The following is a 23,900-nucleotide window of genomic DNA, read 5'->3' as shown; positions in this document are numbered from 1 at the left end:
GAGTATTGCTTCCCTTTCAATTTCATTGAAGAGTTTAAACAGTAGTGGCAGCAGTTCCTCTCTAAATGTCTTGTAGAATTCAGCAGTGAAGCCATCAGGGCCTGGGATTTTCTTAGTTGATAAGTTTTTAATTACATTTTCAATTTCATTGGTTGATATTGGGTTGTTCAGAATTTTTAGGTCTTCTTCGTTCAACTTTAGTAATTCATATGTGTCTAGGAATCTGTCCATTTCTTCTGTGTTTTCCATCTTATTGAAGTAGGTATGGATGAGCCTCTGGATTTCTGCTGGGTCTGTTGTAACTTCACCCTTTTCCTTCCTAATTGCATGGATTTGGGCCTTTTCTTTCCTTTTTCTGATAAGGTTGGCTAAGGTTTTGTCAATTTTTTAATTCTTTCGAAGAACCAACTCTTGGCTTCATTAATTTTTTGTATCATTCTCTTAGTCTACATTAAATTGATTTCTGCTCTGGTCTTTATAATTTCTTCCCTTGTATGAGCTTTGAGTTTGTCCTGCTCTTCTTTTTCTAGAAGCTTGAGGTTCAGCATCAGGTTGTTTAATTGGGCTTGCTCTGTTTTCCTAATATGAGTATTCACTGCTGTGAATTTCCCTCCTAGGAAGGCTTTCATTGTGTTATATTGTCATTGTGATTTAATTGTAGGAACTATCTGATTTCTTAAATTTCCTCTGTGACCCATTGGTTATTCAGAAGTGTTCAGTACATTGATCTTAATACTGTATCAGATCAGTTTTTGCTGCGGCAGGTCTACTTTTTAATGTTGCCTTGCAAGTCTCTCAATACAATTCTGATCTAAAGGTAACATTATTTTTCAAAAAATATTCTTGAGGGAAGACTGTGGCCAGAGAATGCTGGTAGCCTTAACGTCCATATGCTGCAGACTTACAGATTCTTTTGAAGGTTTTCTATCACAGGAATTAGTAAAACACCTCAGTGCATTTATCAGGTGAAAGACCAATAACATAGTTTGATAAGGCCTTTTAATTTATCGACAGGTACTCTTAAAAACCCATGTGCCTGAATAGTGATTGCTAGCTTATTTATTGCTTTTTCTATAAAAGAAAGAGATGAGAATGTCCTTTGACAGTTTCTGTATGTTGAAGGACAAAGATAGGGTACTTTTCAGCACTCTGCAATTCACAGAAGCCTTCTCATTGGGCAGGCATTGAACTCTTCCTACTGATTATTGCTCCTTTTGCTCTATCTGGAATCAGTTGGAAAGCTCCTTGTTTTGCAATAGTAATACAAATTTCTGACAACTCCAAGAAATGGAAAGAAGCAGGAAGCTCAGTTGAGGACTGGGAATTCAGAGGGAACAATCTTAGTTGAAACCAGATTTTTGAGCTCTTGAGCTTTATTTTTGCATTTGTTACCAGGAACAGGTAAGGTAAACAGTGTGCTAAGTTCACAGTATGGGAGTTAAATAGTACTGTGGTAACTGAAGCTGTCAAGCTTCTGTGTATGCCAGGAATATGAAAGATGCCTATAAAAATAACACAACACCACTGCTTATTTAATCATATTTTTGTTGGATTAGAATGATACAGTTGAACTTTGGTATTTGAAATTCTTTTAAAACATTAATCTTTCTGAACCTTATTTCACAGTTGCCATCAATCTCTTCCAAACCTTGTATTTATGTAGGTAGAGAGCTTTTCGCAGATGTGTTGGAAATATGTAACCCTGTATTTTGCTGCCTCACTCTCCTCTTAGTAAGACCTGATTTCCCACAGGAGATGCTTCATCACAAGGTTTAGGCCTCGATAACAGGCAGTTCTGCCGGAGCATCAGTTCAAGGAATGATAAGGCTGAATACAACAAGAAAGCTAGACTGATTCTGTGATTATTGTAAATGAACGATATTCTAATATGAGAGATATCTGTAATTGTTAATACTTAACAGTGAAGATGGCAGAAAAGTTATGTTACTATATATATAAATGTCAGGATTTCAAAGAGCAGTGTATGAAGATGGGGTCAGCAGAACTTAATCTGGAGAGGGATTGTGGGTCCTGGGGTATATGCCTACTACTATCTTCTCTCATATTAACTACACTGGAAGATGCAGATGGCTCTTAGCAAAAGCCCTGGCAAAGGTTTTAGTCATATGAAGATGAGATGTCACCATCTCCTAATTAGCAGAAATATCAGGTAGTCTTTAAAGAAGAAGTTAGTGACAAACTGAGAATTAGAGGATCATCTAATTTTAGAACTTCAAGCTCTGTCCAACCCTGATGTTTTGCAAATAAGAACACCATTGGCCCAGGAGGATGTGATGGGATGTCACAGCCCATTCAAGATGGTGAAGGCTTATATCCAAGGGCCAACACCTCTGTTCTCCATCTCCCCATTCTTGTTGATCTGAGCTTGAGCAAATACACTTTTTTAAACAAATTATTTATCTGCAATAATTCCTGTTAATATAGGATAGGACTACATAGATGTATCTAGTAAGTTAAAGTTGTCATTCTTTCTTTTAACCCTTCAGTACCAAATAAGATTACAGAAAATGGAAAGTTGTAGCTAAATCCTTCAGTGTTACAGGCATCTCTGTATGGTCGATCTTTGGCTTGTGAGAAAATCAGATGGACAATTTAAGTAGCTGTTTGTGGCAGAACTCAACATGGCTTGATATCTTCTCCTCAGATTGTGTTACATTTTTGGAAAAGTGATATGAGATGTTTTATGGATAGCATTAAGATTGTGTGTGTGTGAGAGAGAGAGAATTGTATATATGTATATTAGAGCAATAAAATTATATAGAGATTAAATGTTTATTTTACTTTTATATACACATATATGTAAAATGAAATTCTGAGTATATTACTTGTATGCTAAAACATAAAATCATAACATTAGGCAGGCTGATGGTTTGTCTGTCCAGCCTAAGATTCTCCTGTAAATAGGCAAGGTATAATTGATCCCCCTACCATCAGTCTCAGAGGCTCATGTTTTCTTACAGTTTCCTTTGTAATTCCTTTTAGAATTATAATCTAGTAATTTTTTCAAACCCTCATTGAATCTTTGAATTTTCACTTACAGTGTCGAAGAAGCAGCACAGAGAGGAGCAAAAACTTAAAAAAAAAATCAAGAGTTCAGGTCAGAGTTTGAATTCCACTCTGCCGTTCATTAGCTTGTCAATTTTTTAAGCTTTGTTTCCTAAATTTATAAAATAAGGTAATGATATAAAAAAATCCCTTGTAAGGACGGATACTATGGGGTTCAGAATTATAAAAATAGATGTGAAACCGCTAACAGATTTTACACAAATGTATTTTCATTCCTTAATTTTAGTATGCATGTTCCATAAATTTATTATTATTGATATTTCCTTCAAAGATTTCCTTTAAAAAGTGTTCATTTTTTCCACAATGAATGTAATCATTATGTACTACAGATGTACTAATAAAAATTTTAAAAGTCACTTTAAGAAAATAAATTAAAATGTACACTTTTTATGATACTGCTGTATGGTTGAAGTCTTGGGATCTGGTGTAAATGAAATTGTGTTATGCTTTTCATCATCTTTTGCATGAGTGTTCATTTTTTAGCTCTGCCTTCCTCATACAGTGCCCCCAATTGTTTATTTTGGATTCCTGTCCCCAAACTTGTCAGTCCTCTTATGTCACTTTTGATGTATAACAACTGAAACCATTCATAAGACTCTAGATGCATATATAACATCACTGTAGAAGGACTAGTTTCCCTTTCTTCTGCCTATTTCCAAAGCCGTTGACTGACTTTCATATAACAGTGGCACCTTGAGCTGATGGACCTGTTATAATCCACTTCTTAGGAAATACAACACCCTCCAATTCAGATTGCTTTTGCCTAAGTACTTATCTTATATTTTGCTTTCTAAAGCTTATCATTCATATTTATGCAAATTTGATGTCCAGAGTGGTTCTGGTTTTGTTTAGAGTTTTGTTTTGGTTTTAGCTGTACCCCACCACCACTAGTTTTTAAAAGAATATGTAGCAACTCTCTTTGTCATCCTCTTATTTTGTAGTTCAGTAACATTAATTAGAATTTTTGCTGTTTGCCAGCCCTTATTGCAATTCAGCTGCTACAACCTGCCAGTCTTCATTTATTAACCATATTTATTGAAACCTTCTTATGCCAGGTACTGTATTAAGTGGTCAGGTAGAAAGGACAACAAGACAAGTAAGGTCCAGGCACTCTTGAACATTCCCTAGAAGATAAACCATGAACCAACATATGCGTTAACAGTTACATACTAGACATAAAGCAGGTTGAAGTGATAGGAGTGACTGGAAGACTACTTCAGATGGCACAGTAAGGGAGGGCTGTCTGAAGAGGTGACATATAAGCCTAGATCTGAATGGCAAGAAGGAAGTAGCGACGTGAAGTTCCACGTGAAGCCTGATGTAAAGGTCCCAGTGCAGGAGCAGACCTAAAGTATTCTAGGAACAGCGAGAAGGAAGCCAGAATAAAAAGAGCTTCCTTGAGGGAAATTGGGCAAGGAAGAGGTAGACAGAGACCTGATCACATGGCATTGAAGGCCCAGGAAGGAGATTGGGTTTCACCAAAAAACACCAATGTGTTCATAGCAGGAGAGGTAGATTATCTGAACAGTGGTACCTTTGGCACAATGTAATGCAAGTGGGATCTATGCAAAATGTAGATCACATTATTGTATTACAATGTAAATGACCCAGAGATATGATTTGTTTCTACCTGAGGCTTCCTGGACAGAGGCAATGATTCTTGAATTTTCTAGTTAATTGGTACCTATTTTTTCCAATTAAGGAAGAAAATACAGAATTTCAAGAATGAGAAATACTAAGACCAAATACTATTAAGAGATTTCATAGGAAAAAGAAAGAAGAGTGACTAATTTGATAACACAGGACGAATTTGATCAGATGGTGGTAAGATTTAAAGACAGTTGAACTCTTAGTGAATTGAATTGGATGGCACACAAAACAGCGGAAGCAGGGACAATTTCGTCGGGAAGTTTTCCTACAAAAAGGAAGAGATAAATGGTACAGTGGCTCAAGGATATGTGGGATCAAGAAACGTATTTTTGTTTTATTTTGTCAAACTTAAATGATGCTAGAGTATATTTATATGCTTTAGGAATACTATGTACAGAGAGAAATTTATAAAGAGTGAGGATATTGGCAGAAGTTATTCTGGTGAGAGGAGATATGATCCAGAGCATAAATGGAGGGTTGACTTTTGATAGAAACCGGAGTACAGCAGCCGTGTTTAGGTTATGCCCTGGTACAGTTGAAGATGTTCTTAGTAAAAGCAGTTAATTTCAAGGTATTCTTTTCATGATATATCTTAGATGTGTCCCCTTCAGAAAATCCAAGTTGAAAGTATCTAAATGGGTACCTTCAGGCAACAGCAACACACATAGTCCTGAAAGTCAGTTAAGATATTTCTGAAAAATTCTCAAGGACCCCTTTTGACTCCAGCACCTAAATATTCATGGAAGATATCCTTTACTAGAAATGCTAATGTGATCTATAAGACTGCCAAGACAATTAAGTGGAGATAGGATAGCTTTTTAAAAATACTGGTGCTGGGATAACAGTATTCACATACAAATAATGAAGTTGGACTCAACTTTATACAGAAGAATTAATGAAAAATGGTTCACAGAGATAATAAAACTATACAACTTTTAGAAGAAAATCTAGTGTAAATCTTCATGACCTTCAATTAGACAATGTTCCTTATCTATGACAATAAAAATTCAAAATTAACTTGTACTTCAAAGGATACCATTAAGAAAGTTAAGCTATAGATGAGAAGAGAATATTTGTGGGATTTTTGTGTTTTTAATCTCTTTAATATGTAAAGGGACAATAAAAATGATGGTCGGAATTGCAGTTTTTTTATCATTGTGTTCTCATTTATTTATTTATTTTTAATTTTTTTTCCCATTAAGTTATTGGTACATTTTCAATATAAAATACAGTTACATTCATCATTGGGATCTTGTACCATTACATGAGTTTCTTGGTTCTTTTTTTTTCCCCTTCCCTATTTGCAAAGATTTTGTTTCCATTTTTTTCCTTTTCTCATATTTTTTCTTTTCCCTTTTTACCTTTCCCCTACCACTCCCACTTCCCCTGCTCCTTTAGACCTTTACTTCCTGTTACACAATATCAATTATACATTTTTAAAATTACAATATCAAGATCTAGGAGACATGACCACAGATTTTATAGAATTTTAAAGGATATAGAAAGCATATTTCAAAATCTGTTTTGAAATAAATTTGACAGCTTCTAAGAAGTACCTTGGAAGACGAATTAATGAAATTAACTCTGGAGGAAATATAAAATTTGAATAGCACCTATTAAAGAAAGTATATTCCCAGCTTGAAAACCTACCTATATGACAACAGGCTCATATACATTTTAACTGATAAATTATATCAAACAATTAAAGCAGAAAAAAGAAGGAACATTTCTCCCCGCATTTTAGGAACTCAACATTGTGCTAATCCTAAAACTGGATAAAGATAATAGAAGAAAAAAGTATGAACATAGATAGAAATTTGTTTAACAAAACAAACTATTAGAAGTCAGATCTGGCAGGATGTAGAAAATGGTTTTGTTATAGGGATGGCAGTGTTGGTTCAGCATTGGAAGATCCACCCCCAAAAGTCATCATTTTAACAGAGGAAAGGAAAAACCCATATGATCCTGTCACTAGTTGGAGAAAAAGTATTGGACTAAATTCTACAGCTGTTCATGATAAAAGCTATCAGGAGACCAGAAGTAGAACAGAACCTTCTCAACAGATTAAAGACATGTACTCCATACTTCCAGTGAGAATGCCTTATATGAATGGAGAAGATACAATGCCTTCTCCTTAAGGTGGGGAACAAGGGCAGATATGCTTACTCTTTATCTGTCCATTAAACTTTGAAACCTAGGCCCCACCAAAATAATCTGGCAATAAAATAACACAATTAGGATAGAATTGGCAAGGTAGAAGCAAAATCTTTATATGTAGATGAAATGATCACCTACAGAGAAAATACTAAGAAATCTCTAGGACCCCCTAGAACTTGTGTTTGAATTTAGCAGGATTAGAAAATACAAGGTATATATAAAAATTCAGGTCTGCGTATACTTGCTATAAATGAAGAATTGGATATTGAAATTTGAAAGTTTTATGGGAGTACAAAGGACCTAGAAAAGTTAAAAAACAATAACAAAAACAGTGTTGGAAGACATTTAGTACCTAATTTTAAGACTTCTTCTAAAGCTACAGCAATCAAGGCAGTGTTGGTGTAAGGAAAGACATATAGATCATTTGAATAAAACAGAGTATCTAGAAATAGAACCACACATATATGGCCCACTGAGTTTTGAAAGATTAACATTAGCATTTTATAGAATATAAACTCAATTCAAGAGCCGAGGAAGAGATAGTGTTTTCAGCAAACAGCACTAGAACACCTGTTATCCGTATATAAAAAATTAACCTCAACCCTTTATTTCCATACATGAAAATAACTTGAAGGGATCTATGAACCTAAATATGAAAGCCTAAAACTATAAAACTTTAAGAAGAAATTATAAGGGAAAATATTTACGAATTCAGGGTAGGCAAGAACTACCTAGGATACAAAAGACATGATGTATAAAAGAAAAAAATTGATAAATGGGATTCCATCAAAATTTAGAACTTTAAATGACATCATTAAAATGAAAAGTAGTCCTTAAACAGACCATATTTACAATGCATATAACCTATGAGCAGAATATATAAAGAATTCTTAGAGCTCATTAATAGACAACCCAATTAAAAAATAGACATAAGAAGATGATAAATAGCCAGTTCAGCACAAGGAAATGTGTGCAACTCTAGAATAAGAAAAATACTTATCAGTACAGTAGCAAGATTTAATTATACACTCATTAGGGAGATGAAGTTAAAAGTTTTAAAAGCCTTGTCATGGCTTTTTCTTTTTGTTGGATTCTCCCCCTTTGCATTTAATTTGTCACGCCCAATGGAGTCATTCTGCTGGGTTTCCTGGGGTTGTGATCCTCATTATCTTTTCCTAGGGTATTGTCTAAAATTTTTTGGAGTGCCGGTTTGGTATTCATGAAGTTCCTGAGGTGCTCTTTATCATGAAAGTATCTTATTTCTCCATCAATTTTGAAAGATAGTTTTGCAGGGTCCATCAGTCTGGGTTGGAAGCTGTTTTCCTTTAGGGCTTGAAATACATCACTCCAAGCTCTTCTTGCCTTGAGGGTTTGCATTGAGAAGTCTGCTGTGATTCTGATGGGCTTTCCTCTGTATGTGCTTTGTTTCTTTTCTCTCACTGCTTGTAGAATTTTGTTCTTCTGTTGGATTTCTGGAATCCTAACTATTATATGCCTATGTGTAGATTTTTTTTGATGAAGGCTAGCTGGAGTCCTGTATGCCTCACTTATCTGTATGTCAAGTTCTTTTCCCCTCCTTGGGAAGTTTTCTGCCATCACTTCTGTGAAGTTTTTTTATGTCATCTGCACTCTCTCCTCTTTCTTCATTGACTTCAGTCAGTCTTATGTTATTCTTCTTTGCATCGTCTAGCAGCTGCTGGATTGATTTCTTGTGTTCCTTTACAATTTTAAAGCAATTTTTCTTTTCCTGGTCACTAATTGCAATCTTATCTTCTATATCTGAAATTCTATCCTCACATTGGTTCATTCTGCTGCACAGACTTTCGATGGAGTTTTTAATCTCCTGAAAATCTATTTGCATCTGTTTTATGGATTCCATTTTTTCCTGTGTTGGGATTCCATCCTGTTCCTCAGATCCTCTATTTTTTTATCTGTGTCCTCTCTAGATTTATTAATCATGTCTTGCACCATGAGCACAATCTTTGCTGTTATCTGAGTAATTATTTCTGATTTCATTTTTCCCAGATCCTCTTTTTTTTGCCAGTTCAGAGAGTCCAGGTGGTTGAGTATCAGAGTGTTCCATCTCGTTTCCCTTTGGGGTTGCTGTAGGTGATCCAGAAGTCTGTTTTTGAGACTTGTTTACGTGTTTTCTCATTTCCACGGGGGGCGGGGGCCTGCTTCTGGCACCCGCGCGGCTCACCTTCTCTGCTCTAGGAGCTTGGGATGGCATGGGGGAGCTTCCTTCCAGGTGCTGGGACTGGCTCAGCTTCTCTGCCCTAGGAGCTTGGGATGGCAGCAGGGGAGCTTCCTTCTGGTTTCTGGGACCAGCTCACCTTCTCTGCCCTAGGAGCTTGGGATGGAGGTGGGGGAGCTTCCTTCCGGGTACTGGGACCGGCTCAGCTTCTCTGCCCTAGGTGCTTGGGATGGCAATGGGGGAGCTTCCTTCCAGCTGCTGGGACTGGCTCAGCTTCTCTGCCCTAGGAGCTTGGGATGGCAGTGGGGGAGCTTCCTTCCAGGTTCTCCAGAATTGCAGTTTTTAATACATTCTTGGAATGTTGGCCTCCCGAGAACATTACCTTTTTTGACTCAAAGGCAGACTCAAGTTTGGGAAAGACCTCATCCTATGGGAATATAATAGCTGATTTATTATGAAAATTGGAGAGAATATTTCTAAATCATATATTGATAAAGGAATTGTATCTAGAAGAAGGAAAGAATTCTTACAGCTCAGCAATAAAAAAGCAACTCAGTTTTTAAAAATGGGTAAAGGATTTGTACAAACATCTTCATTTGCTCAAAGAAGATGTACAAATGATCAAAAGTACATGAAAAAGATGTATAGCATCATTAATCATTAGGGAAAACAACACAGAAATACTATGAAATACCACTTCACACCCACTAGGATAGCTAGAATCAAAATAACAGACAGTAACAAGTGTTGGCAAAGATTTGGAAAATGGAGGTCTTCATACATTGCTGGTGGGAAAGTAAAATGGTGAACCTGCTTTGGAAAACAGTTCAGCAGTTGTTCAAAATGTTTAACATGACCTAGTAACTCCATATTTTATATATTTGTATTATATATATATACACACACATACACACACAAGAATTGAAAATAAACATCTGCACAAGAACTTGTACACAAATCCTCGTAGTAGTAGTAGTAGTATTCAAAATAGTCCACAAATTGATGATTGGGTCAATAAAATGTGGTATATTTATACAATGAATATTATTATTCAGCTCTAAAAATGAGTGAAATTCTGACACGTGTTACCACATTGGTGAATCTTGAAGAGATTTTTTTTCTGAATAGAAGAAATCAAGCACAATGGCCACAAATTTTATGATTCCACTTATATAAAATGTGTAGAATAGATAAATACATAGAGACAGGAAATAGATTACTGGTTACCAGGGTGTGGGGGAAGAAGAGAATGTAGAAAGTTTTTGTTAATGAGTATGCAGTTTCTTTTTGTGGTCATGAAAATCTTCTGGAATTAGTAGTAATGAATATATACTTCTGTGGTTACTACTAACTGTACACTTCAAAAAGTTGAACTTTGTGTTGTATGAATTATACCAGTAAAGCTGTTATTAAATCATAAAATGATTTGTTTTTTTAAAAGCTGTTATTTTTCATGTGCCATGAACAACAAATTAAAAATATAATGGAAAGAATAAATTCATGATAAAATATAAGAAAGTTTTGAGAAGGAGGAAAGGAAAATTTTCCCACAGCTAGTAAGTAATACAGAACTGAGAGTGTGGAACTGTCACGGAGACAGACAAGAAAAAAAATTAAAGTCTAGAAAGAGATGTAAGCATATGTTTTAGGAAAGTAATATATAGGATAGTAAAGACAGTGCTCCTTGTCAGTGGGGAAAATATAGATTACCTGTGAAATGTTTATATTCAACACCTACTTGACTTTATCAGTTGGCAGTTTGAGTTGAAAATAGCAGAAGTTAATCCTGACAAGTTTAAGCAGAAGAGGAATTTCCAGGAAAGAGATTAAGTAATTCAGAGTCAATGGGAAGCCAACCTCAGAAGATGAAAGAACCAAAGGATGCTAAGGAGATAGGAACGTAACTTCCGTTGTAGCATAAGAATATAATGGTGAGGGTGCTCCTGTTCTGCTATTGCTGTTCAAGACTGTAGTCGCATTACTGCTGTGGTGACTAAGCTCTAATGGTCTCTGTGTTCTGTCACTACTGCCATTTGGAGACCTGGGAAGGCACATCCAAGGCAGAGCTCTGGTCAAAGGCCTGCACCCGTATTGCTAGAGTTGGAAAAGAAAGCCTGCACACCTTCAGCTACTGTGGTGGGAAGTAATACCCTATAGCACCTCCCTAGGTAGGGAGGTGTCCAAATGGAGGGAAGCCAAAAACGACAGATTTCGACTAACATTTGGAATGACTAAAATTAGAACCGTACTTTATATCATAGACCAAAATAAATTCCACATGGATTCAGAATTTAAATGTAAAATTTGAGATCATAAAAGTACTTAAAGAAACTACACATGAATATTGATGTAATCTTGGTTTGGAAAAGTTGCTAAGCATGATATAAATATCAGGAGGCTATTAAAAATATTGGTGGATTATGTACTAATAAAAGAAATACTGGTAGAAAATTTGAAATGACCCAGAAAGAGACTAATAATTAAAAACAAAACTGTACATAAAATGCATAATATATGATATTTTAAAAGTATTTTTACCTTTTTAAGAAAAAATATATAATACTCCCTCCCAAAAAAAGGATTAAAATGGCATATGACAATGTAATTAGTGGTTATCTCTTGGATGGTAACACTAAAGGTGATTTTTTTTCCTTTGTTTTCTCTCTAAATGGAATGTTTCTTTTCAAAAGTTAATTTTTTTTAAAGGTGAGTGATTTAATTGGTTGGTTTGTGAATAATACCTGGGTTTCCATGAGTAAATTTTATCCCAAACTCTGCAAAAGTGAAAATAACTTTAGGCTGGGGATTTAGCTCAGTGGCGCCGCCATGCCTGCCTCAAAAGCGCAAGGTCCTGAGTTCAATCCCAGGTACCAAAAATTAAAAAAAACTTTACAGAGCAAGTAACAAAACAATCCTATGTAAAAATAATGTTAAGGTGGCTATTGGAATTTACTACATCTTATAACACTTCAAAATGAACTAAAAAATTGAATGACTATAAGAATGCCCCCATATCATGATATTTCTCTTAAATGTCCCCCTCCCCTTGGTGTTTTTGATTTTGGTTTAATGTATTTGGTCTTGTTTTTAAGAAAACTCATCTTGATGTGGAACTCACTAGCTAGTATTTAGGGTACTGGCATTTAAGTGGAAGCCAGATTTAGGGACTCTGGAGATTTTATCATGGTCTAGATTTCATCGCTTTCTGCCCTTGCCTACAAAATATGAGTTCCCCCAGTATTTCCTGTTTTACAACCCTTAGGTCCCTGGGGTTTTTGTTCTCTCTTATGTGGGTTGTCTGCCTCTGCCTCCTTAAAGGATGTTCCACACCTATGTGGCATAAGAGACAGAGTGGACCCTTCCCATCTAAAAGTGACTTGCCCACATGGAAGGAAAGGCTTCTCACCGAAGCCTCAGTGGTAAAGGATGAGGGAAGCCAACCTCAGAAAGACTGATCATTGCACATTCTAAAAACAGACCAAGAGATCCGGATGAGCAAAGAATTTTTAAATGGCCACTGGTTTCCGTTCTTGCCTCTCAGTTACTTTTCTTATTGAAAAAGAATTCTGGCTTTGAATTTCTTTTACTAAACACCATGATTTTCAAGAAATTGTCATGTTCTAAGAGTTCTTTAAATTGGAAAAAACACCTTGTCCTATGACCATTTCCTCAGGGGACTTATTGAGCATTTCTGTTATATTTATTTCTCAGTCATAAACAGCATGACTCTGAACTTCAGTAAGTGTCATGGAGTCCTTGACTTCATCCTTTGTGTTAAGGTGGGAACTCTATTGCTCCAGACCACAATTAAATTGGTATGCAATTGTTTTTGATATTAGACAGCTTAGTGACACAGTTTTTACCCCAGTTATTTTGCAAGGTGGATGGGAAATGTCTTACGCATATGTATATATTTTGTGCTACACATTTCATGGGAAGTTTTGTAGCTCTCTCATGTTTATATTTGTGTTCTTTCTCTTCTTAAATGCTTATCTGTTGATAACATGGAGCAGATATGGTAGTTCTAGATTAGGAGAAAAAGTATGTTCCTTTGTTTTCTCTGGTAGAAGTTAGGAAGAATTATCCTTACCCTGATTTTCTTGGCATCAGCAAATGAGCTTCTGCCAAGAAGCTGGTCGGTAAGGGACCCGTGGTGCTGTGATGCATTCCATGCACTCCACAGTGGCCAGCAGCGGGGAGGACACGTGTGCTGCTTCAGTGAGACAAGGTCCTTTCCCTCCAGCACCTAGCTCCTATGGACAAGGAAGTGTATGTGCAGTGATTACAGGAATGCACACAACCAGGAAGGCTCTGCTGTGAATGACCCTGTCTGTAAACACGATCTGTTTCCTGCATAGCAATCCTCAGCCACATCTGGGTTAAGCAAGACTCACACACATACTTTTCTTGTCTTTCTAGGAGCGGCCTATTGCCAGTTCATGGACATGCTCTTTCCAGGCTGCATTAGTTTGAAGAAAGTAAAATTTCAAGCAAAGTTGGAGCATGAGTATATTCACAATTTTAAACTTCTGCAAGCATCATTTAAGCGAATGAACGTCGATAAGGTAGGAGATTCATTTGTACCTCCATAAAATGCATCCTTTCATTAAAATTCTTTTCAAACAGAATGCAAAAACCTAGGAACATATAAGCAGGATACTTGTTGATATATCAACAAGTTGAGATCTATATATAGCATAAAGCATCAACCCTACTTCCCATATTTGTATGAGGTATTTTTGGTTTGGTTTGGTTTGGTTTGGTTTGGTTCGGGGTTTTTTTTTTTGGTACTGGGGATCAAACTCAGGACCTTGTACTTGCCAGGCAGGTGTGGCACCAGTGAGCTAAATCCCTAGCCCTGTATGAGGTTTTATTTCAAGAGATTGTCTAAACTTGTAGCCATTAGACTAAAAACTGTAACAGGAACCACAAATGTTGTGTTTTAGCATTGCAGATGAGAAATTTTTACATTTTCCAGATGCCTCAGTAGCTGTTTGGAAAAACAACACATTACAGTGGAAATAGCATCACTTTGAATCCCAGTTCCATGACTTGAGCAAGTTACAAAGTCGTTGAGTCTAAGCTCACCCATCTGTAAATCTGGGATAGAAACCCCTTACCTGTGGTTATGAAGTTGAAATAAGGGAATACGTGTGAAAGTGCCCAGCATAGTATATGCCCTCGAATTCTGTGTCCATGCATTTCCCCCTTTTCGCCCTTTGAATTATTGTAATTTTGTCCTAGAGTGATACTAATGGAGTTAGGTAGTAGAGTCCTTTTTTTCTTAATGAAGAACTACTGCTTAAATCCACTCAGTCGCTTTCTGTATGTTTACTACTACTAAAACACATATTTAATTCATATTTCTCATTCATGATATATCTCATAGAATGATTGCAAAGAAATGAATTTTGAATAATGAAAAACTTTTCTTTGAATAAATAATAGCAATAGGCTATGGCAATAGAAATAAATACTAGATTATAAGAGGTAGAGGTTAAGTGAATTTGATAAATTATATATATTTTTAATTTAATACAAGTAGTGTTTTAAGTAAAAATGTTCTTTTCAAACTATTAAGAAAATCCAGCTTCTCATTTTCTCAGAATTTTTATTTCAAAATATGCCTTATACAGCCTTTCAAATCCTTTTCAACTTATTTTATGTCTTTTTACTGTGGCTAACTTCCAATTAGGTCTTCCTGTACATTTTCAGAAGCAGAGCTGTATAGGTTCTCCTTGCTTTTAGTAAGTTAACAGTTCCACTTGTGTCTTTTTCATTCATTTTTCTATTCATAGTTCTACATTAGGAAAAAACCACATGTTCATAGATTTATTAATGGAATTTGCTATATATCAAATTAATGGGCTCCGTGTTTCTGGAAGTGAGCACATAGAGAATGGATGAAGTTGTTAATGTTGAAGAAAATTCTTGAAGTGGAAGGAGCCTAGCCTTTATGGCCCTTGTTAGCCTCTGTGGCTTTCCTAAGCTGTTTGAACCCATAAGTCCTGTGAGAGAGAGTGTTACACATTGGTTATGTCTGTCATAGCCCAACGGTATCTCAGAAGGTTCTGTGCAAAATTTTGTTTACCCCCCTCAGATTTTGAACTTATACCCCTGAAACTTTCATTTTGACAGGAGTTTAAGGTTAAGTCAACATAAGTAAGACCCTTATTTTAACTGGTAAGGTACCACTATTATCTAAAACTATAAATTCTCAGTCTGGCAGTAGACAAAGTACAATAGAATGTTAATTAAAGAGCTGTATTCTCTAGGAGGTCATTTTACAATAATCAGTGACTACATGAACAAAAGCTTAAAACTGCAAAAGACATAAAAGTAACCAGTACAATGAAAACTCTGTTAACTGTATCTATAGCAGGAATTGTCCCCATGAGAGTTAAAGGGAAGTGAGAGGAGGGAAATATCAGCACTCAAGTGTCGGATATCAGAAGAGTCTTCCTGAGAAATGTGCTCTCTAACAGTTTGCTTCTGTTTATTTTGTTCTGTAGTTGATTCAGTTTTTATTTCATCTGTAAAGAAAGCACTTTTGAGAATTTTATTATCAATCATTTAGTTTAATGGATGGCCGAAAATACAACAATCACTTTTTCCTTTCAAACTGTCACTGATATTTAATGTCTTTCAATATTTTTTAATGTCCTTTTGGTACATTTTAGAATGTGAATGGTATATAATTCCCGAGGATGCAAAGCCTCACTGAAAGTTTAATTTATATAGTTTCCATTCATATTGTCACAGTGAAGCCACATGCTTTGAGCCCTAGGTTTCTGTCCAAGTCGCATGTGTATACACACACGCAGAGTCTGACTCACCCTTTAGTTTTGTCACTTTTTCACGGTCTCCATTCATCCAGTATTCCTGCCCAGATATATAGGAAGTAAAATCTGCAGTGGGCCCAGTACCTTTCCATTGTCCTTAAAAAATAGTGGCCCACCGAATTAGAGCTAAGCAATCAAACTCCATTTTTTCCTTATTATAATTCTAAAAATTCCTATAAGGGCTCTATAGGGAATACTGGTTGACTCTTCAGGTTGTGATAGGAAAGGTTACTCCATGAAAGCTGAGCTTCCTGTCTTGGAAGCTGACCGGAATCCTGTGCACCTCCTCCTCGGGGCCTTCTCTGACTCCTTGGTCAGCCTCCCTCTTTTCCTCTGCACGCTGATGGTGTGCTGCCTGTGCTCTTGGAGCCCATGGAATGCGGGGCCTATGTTGTGGTTAGCCGTTTACATACTAGTCTCTACATTACACATGAGCTCTGGGAAAGCTCAGTTTCTTTAATATGAGCCACTAGATTGATATCCATTTTTTACTTGAGTTTTTTCATTTGTACTCTCTATTAGCTATAATCCTTGTAAGAGTTTATCCCATAAACTTGAGTCATTGGTAGGAAAATGGATGTACCTCAAGACCATAATGTTAAATGAAATAAATCAGATACACAAGCTTAAATATCACATGGTTTCTCTTACATGAGAAACCCAAATTATAAATAAATTGAAGAGCAAAATACAAGATAGATAATAGGGAACAGGGAGCTAGATCTTTTGCAATAGGGAAGAAAACTAAGAGATGAAGGGAGGGTAAAAAAGAATTAAGATGTGTTACATACATGTACAAACTTCTCATGGGGAATGTAATTATTATGTACTGTAAAAACACGTACTAATTTTTTAAAAATCTATCCCCCACAACTGGGCAAAGTGTTACAAAGAAAAATAGGAAAGCTCATCAGTCTTGAAATAGCACAACATCCCAAGCCCATGTTTTTGTGGAGAAATTCCTTGACAGTCAAGATCCTATAGGGAAAGAGCTAGACTCTCTGGACAACTAAGGGTATTCCTTCCTTGTCTAGTTTGCTCAGAAGTATTAAATATTTCAGGAGAACCATGTTTGGGTAAGTTCTTCTTTAATAGGATGAAAAATTACATTAACTGTACAGCTGGCTAAGCAGCTCAGAAGATATCAGTGGTCATGAATTGCAGGTAAGTAGGAAATATTCATATTTAGGGAACACTTCAGTTGTATTAAATACCAACAAGCATGAGATTCGTGACTCACATAGTGATTTTATCCCAGGTGATTCCAGTGGAGAAGCTAGTGAAAGGACGTTTCCAGGACAACCTGGATTTTATTCAGTGGTTTAAGAAATTCTACGATGCAAACTATGATGGGAAGGAGTATGATCCGGTTGAGGCACGACAAGGCCAAGATGCAATTCCTCCCCCTGACCCTGGCGAACAGATCTTCAACCTGCCCAAGAAGTCACACCATGCAAACTCCCCCACAGCAGGTACTATCACCATGAATTGTGGAGTCACTTTCATGTCAGAAAATTGCTCAGACCCTCCTGTGCTCCCCCTGTGTTTATGAGTGATGCTTCACAGCAGTCAATATTTTAGGGACTTGGATGGTTTTTATTATTATCTGTCTGGCTGCGTTTATCTTTCTGTGGATTAATTTGTCATAAGTCTGACAGTCTTAAGTTATTAAAAAGGCAGAGATATCCATGTTATGTTGTTGAAACATGATGTTAAAATAATAGTCCAGGGATAGATTTATATTTTTTCTCTAATCTTTCAGAAAAATTTCAAGTAATCTATTTAGATTTTGATCAGAGTATTTTACTGCTTAATTGCTAGCAGAACAGACCATAATGTGAAATGATTTATATTGTTACATATGGATCATCTATAATCTTTCAAAAGAAACTGTACATCCTGCCATCTGCAGAGACAGTGCCAATATTTATGTGATAATGTGGAACAACATCTCATTTATTCACCCCCATCCAGAAGTGAGTCATTGAGGATAAATACCTGAAACTTTAAAATATTTTACACTCTTCGGGATAAAAACCTTTCTAAACTGTAAACATCTTGCCACAAAAAGCAGGCTTTACCAAGCAAGTATGTTCTTGTAAAATTGGGTCATAAAAATAAATATCAGTTGGGTTTTGGACATTTAAATAGTGATATCCCAGAAACCGTTTATTTCCATCCCAAATGTGGAAATCATTATTCAAACTTGTTAAATAAGTAATTTATACTTATATCTGCCCAATCTTCAATCAGAATGGATTAGAAATGATTAACAATACTTTCATGATAGTAATAGCTTTGTAAACATAGTTTTCTTTACTGTTAAGCCTTTTTTACCCTTATTTTGGGAGTTATGGCTATATTCAAGGTAAACTGAGACCATTAGAAATAGGTATTATTTTTAAAACTATATATATACATATATGAGAAATAATATGCATATTTTCCAGGATTTTAGATGAATTTTTACTTGTCTGGACTAAAGTGGAGGTAACAAAAAAAGGAGAATAGACCACTGTGGAAGACATTTAGGGAGTAAAATAGATTGAATGTCGGTAATGGATGGATACTGAGGTAAAAGAGAGGGAGATATCAAGTGTGACTTTTTTTTCTTTGATGTCTCAGTTTGTCTCACATACCTGCAAGGAGAAGGGTATTGTTCACAAAGTCCTGAAAAGATAGGACCTGGGAAGAAATCCTTAGTTTGTTTTGAACAAACTGAGTTTGAAATTCCTTTGTAACACCTAAGGAGAGATCTAAACCGGCGGTTTGTGCACATGTGCATCCCTGTGTTTGCCTGTGTCTGAAGCTCAAAAGAAGTGTAGCGCAGAGGTGAACATTTGTGCCTTCCACATATCCATGGAATTGAAGCTAGAAATGAATAGAAAGTGATAAAGTGAGCGTGTGCTGAGGAACTCTAACATTTAATGGTTGCGGAGAGAAAGAAGAGTTTGCCTGGGAAGCAGAAAAGATGCTGAAAGAATTGAAGGAAAGTAGGGAAGGATGTCAAGGAAGCAGGAAGAAGGGAGCAGAATGAGCTACAGTGTCTAAATCTGCTAAGAAGTCAAGTGAGATGAGGCCTGGTGGAGTCCATTGGATTGCTCTGTGTCTTACTTACTTGTCTCACTGCTGAGACACAATACACCCACTTAAAGGAGAAAGGATTTATTTTGGCTCACAGGTTGCAGAGGTTTCAGTCCATGGTTGGCTGGCTCCAAGGCAGAGCGTCATGGCAGAGAAGGCCTGCATGGCCGCTGGAAGCAGAGAGTAGGATGAAAGGAGGGAGGAAGGTACACCCTTCCAGGCCACACCCCCAGTGACCCACCTCCTCCAACCAGGCTTCATCATCCCAATCACATTTAGTTATAAAATCATTGTTGGACTAATCCACTGATAAGTATCATACCCCCATGATGCAGTCTCCTCCCAAAAGCCCCACCTATGAAACCAAGAGGCTTTGGGGGGGGGGGGGATCTAGATTAAAGAATGAGTTGGCCAAAAAAAAAATGGAGACTTTCGAAGTCCAGTCTTGGAACTATAGAATGATGAGCTGTACACTAAGAAACTAAGCACAGTCTTCAGGAATATATACTTCTACATGCAGAGGAGGAAGAGGAAACTGAGAACATGATAATCATCAAGAAAAAAAAACAGGAGAGCTCAATATCATAGAAGTAAGAAATTTCTAGAATGATGGTCATCAACAGTTCTGCATATTGTGAAAATAGGCCAAGGAAATCTGACTCCTAGGAAGTGTTTGATAGTCCTTGAGAGAATTGGTCCATTAAGATGTTGACTGCTGAGGCCAGGTTTGCAGCAATTCAGCAAGGTCATAAGGGTTGTGGAAGTGAGGTGGTAAGCATAGGACACTTTTCAGTGAAAAAATTAAGGAAAAATAAAAACATTAGGTTGGTGTAGGAGGAAAAAACTCTTGGAAGTTTCATGAAGTAAGATTTGAAGGAGAATGGTATTCTTCTTGATCTTTTTTGTTTTCTTTAAGGATAAGGCAAAATGATCAGTTTTGCAAGACGAAGAAAGATCCATGGAGAAGAAATAGTTGAAAATAGGAAAAAGAGGAGATATTATAGGGGCACGAACTTGTAGCTGGAAGGAGGAAATGAAGTGAAAGGCACAGAGCAGTAAAAAGAAAAGGAAGATTTGTTTTTCTGGAGCAGAAGTGATGAGAGAGATTAAATAAAAATTAAACCATAAGGAGTGTGGGAAACAGCAATTCATATAGTCAAATTAACCGCCTACTTTGGCCAGTAACTTTCATCAGTCTAGGAGCAAGTGTGCAGAGGGGTGGTGTGTCTTCCCCAGAGTGGAATTCACAAGGCACATCACGTGGGAGGACAAGAAGGTGAGAAAATCAGCGCGGCTGCTATTTCTCATCTTAATGTCACTTTCTATAGATGTTAGTGACAGACACATTGGTCTTGAAACTCAACTGCCATTTTTTCAAGTGTTTCGTAGTGAAATTGAACAGACCTCAAAATACTTTTCTTCCATAATCATAACGTCTCCTTAATTTCTTTTAACCTTTGTTCCTGCTTTCCTAAGCAGAACTGTCATTATGCTGTCTTGGCTTCATTGTCTAGGAATTCCCTCGTCTCTCTTTCACAAAAGCCACAGAGAAACTTGTGCCTTGTTGATAGAATGTCCATGAACCTGAGAGCGAAATATATATTTTCCAGAGCTTAACCTCTCAGATGACAAAGCTCAAAAAACACATTAAAGTCAACAGATAATAAATTTAGTTTTTCATGTACCAGAGGGCAGAGATTCCTAAGACTGTGTTACTGAAAACTTTGACCAAGTTTTAGTCGAAGTTGGTCTTAATCAGGGAGAAAAGATATTTTCATAAGTCAAATTAATCATTGCCCTTTTAAATAAAATGTTCTAACTATTGGACATTGTGAGATAGTAAAATTATACCAGGGAAAAATTATACCAAAGCGCACATTGCATCTAGAAAATCATTATTAAAAAGTATAATAGGAGAAGGGCTTCTGTATACCCATTAAGACCTTTTTTTTCTAGAAGTCATGAATCCAGATATTAGGAACACAGCCCAGAAAATGTAAGCCAAACTGTATTGTAAGAATCAGAATGTGTTTAAAATATGTGCTATAAAATTCATGCACTTTACTTGTGAGTTTCTAAGGTTCTTATTCAGAGTCTCTATGCTCTTAATTTAGATATAGCTATAATACACACAGGGATATAGTTTCTCAGCATATAACTTATTAGGACAGGAGTACTTAGGTACCAAAAAAAAATGCAAACATCAGTAAAAGAAGAGCCACAAATCTTGAGATCCTTTTTTTTTTTTTTGATACCGGGGATCAAACTCAGGACCTTGCGTTTGCAAGGCAGGCGGCGGAACCACTGAGCTAAATCCCCGGCTCCTGAGATCTTTACCTAAAGATCAAATTGCTCCATGCCTGACTTGCCCCAGTGTGTCTATGACCCTATAGGCCTCATAAGTCCCACTTAATTCTTAGAATTCTGTTATAATTCTGTATTTATGGTTCTGACCCTGAACCATTTCCTCCATGAACTATTTTTACAGTCTTGATACTGGTGTGTCTCCCTGTGGTCTGAAACCACTCAAGGCCACATTTCATACACAAGTCTTGGTTTTGTCCATTCAAAAGTTAGTATAAATTAAAGTACTTGATGAGAGTCAGGTCTCTAGGAAACTCATGTTTATCTCACAGTCATATCAGGTCGAGTAATATTTTTTCCATTCTTTTTTTTTTTTCGGTACCAGGGATCAAACTTGGGACCTTGCGCTTGCCAGGCAGGCATGGCAGCACTGAACTACATCCCCAGCCCTCATTCTTTATTTTTTATTAGTACATGTTTGCATTACATATTGATTACATTCCACATACATAACATCTCCGTTCTTTTTTCATGCTCTTTCCCTGCATCTCTTGCTCCCCTTCCCATTTGAAGATGATCTATGTCCCTACTTGTATTTTCATTTATTTTGCTTTTTATTTATATATATGTGTGTGTGTGTGTGTGTGTGTGTGTGTGTACACATTTTTTTTTTTTGGTACTAGGGATCGAACTCAGGTCCTTGCGCTTGCAAGGCAAGTGACGGAACCACTGAGCTAAATCCCCGGCCCTTTATGTATATTTTGGGCTTCTCATAAAAAAGAAACCATGATATCTAAGCTTATATGTCTAATTTATTTCACTTAACATTATGGTCTCGAGGTGCATCCATTTTCATACAGATGACTCAATTTTATCCTTTTTTATGGTAGAGTAGTACTCTATTGAGTGTAAATAGCACATTTTCTTTATTTATTCATCCATTGATGGACATATAGACCCCTTCCAAGATTTGGCTATTATGAATTGTGCTATTATAAACATAGGTGTTCTTGTAACACTATACAGTAATAAGCTGGATCAATTGGAATTTCTGTCTTTAGTTTTTTGAGGAATTTCTATACTGATTTCCATAGCAGTTACACTAGTTTACATTCCCACCAGCAATGTAGAAGGGTTTCTTTTTTCCTGCAGCTTCACCAGCTTTTGTTATTTGATTTCTTGATGATGACCATTCTGAGGTAAGATGGAATCTCAGTGTTGTTTTAATTTGCATTTCTCGAGTGGCAAGCAATGATGAGCATTTCTTTGTGTATTTATTGACTGTTTGTATTTCTTCTGAGAATTGTCTATTGAGTTGCCCATTTTTTTGATTGGGCTTTTTATTTTGGGGAGTGTGATTTTTTTTTTAATTCTTTCTATATTCTAGATACTAGTTCTCTGAGCAATAGCTGGCAAAAATTTTTTTCTTATTCTGTAGGTTGTTTCTTCACTGTGTTGGTTGTTTCCTTTGCTGTGCAAAAACATTTTTTATGATCCTATTTGTTGATTCTTGGTACTTTTTCTTATGCCAGTGAGGTTCTGTTCAAAAAGTCCTTACCTATGCCTTCAAGAGTTTTACTTATTTTTATCTTCCAGCAGATTGTTTGTTTTAACATTTAGATCTTTGATCCATTTTTATTTTCATTTAGTACATGGTGAGATATGTAAGTCCAGAGAAACTCTTAATCTCACCTCTAAGAGTTCCTCGTCTCCTAATTTTCTGTGTTAGTGGAAACCAGCAGAGGCTGGTATAATCAAAAATAGAAAGTAGTCTTTAATTATTTTTTGGTTTTGGCTTTGGAATACTTGATTAATTTTGCAGTAGATTTATCTGCCCCCCCCAAAATTTCTCTAGGCTAATATTAAAATTAACTTGTATGCCCTGTTACTCATTAAGAGCAGAAAATGGTAGCGCTGGAGCAGCTTGTATAACAGGGAATAGATTAGAGTGGAAAAAGTGATTGTAGAATGGATTATCCATATGATAAATAATTGAGAAGACTGTTTACATTAGTAAGAAAGAAATTGTGCCTTTACATCATCTAGAGTGCTTAAATAGCCACACACAAGAAGGGATTTGCTTCTGTATAAAATACATACATTCCATGTATTTGGTACATTCTGTTTTTGAGAGAAGGTGCTAGATTTTCTGCTATTTCAATACAGATAAAAACTTTTCTTGTATAGATTCAGAGACGCCATAGACTAATTTGGTGTCTGTGTGTAGTTGGGTGACTTACCTGTACTGTAATCAACTGTAACATAAGCAAAGGTGTCATATAAGAGTAGATGGCTTCCAGGTAAATTTGATTCTGAGAAGTTGCATCTTGAATTGCCTTTGATCTACTAACCAAGGGCATGCATTAAAATACATTTTCATAGGGCCGGGGATTTAGCTCAGTGGTTACACCGCCTGCCTCACAAGTGCAAGGACCCGAGTTCCATCCCCAGTACCAAAAAAAAAAGAAAGAAAAAAAAATACATTTTCATAATGATAGATATCTGTTAAGTGCACACATCATCGTGAATCATGATATTTATGAATTTATTGCCACAAGCCGTATCTGCAACTTGAGATAGCT

General features: G+C 36.4%; 1 protein-coding gene across 4 annotated transcripts in view; it reads left to right on the top strand.

Annotated features, from left to right (window-relative positions):
- The window catches only part of Mapre2 (microtubule associated protein RP/EB family member 2), a 173,335-nt gene that overhangs the window by 115,761 nt on the left and 33,674 nt on the right, over window positions 1-23,900 (top strand). For all 4 annotated transcript variants that reach the window (XM_021236671.2, XM_004855210.4, XM_004855208.4 and 1 more), the window contains 2 exons: window positions 13,508-13,653; window positions 17,189-17,402. In XM_021236671.2, coding sequence (XP_021092330.1) covers window positions 13,508-13,653; window positions 17,189-17,402 — 360 coding nt within the window. The remainder of the gene's footprint in view (window positions 1-13,507; window positions 13,654-17,188; window positions 17,403-23,900) is intronic.

The sequence above is a fragment of the Heterocephalus glaber genome, unplaced genomic scaffold (genome assembly GCF_053883595.1).
Source record: "Heterocephalus glaber isolate CG9 unplaced genomic scaffold, H.glaber_assembly_v1.0 deba00000331, whole genome shotgun sequence".
Lineage (NCBI taxonomy): Eukaryota > Metazoa > Chordata > Mammalia > Rodentia > Bathyergidae > Heterocephalus > Heterocephalus glaber.
The sequence above is the reverse complement of the archived record's forward strand: the minus strand, read 5'-3'. Positions and strand labels throughout refer to the sequence as shown.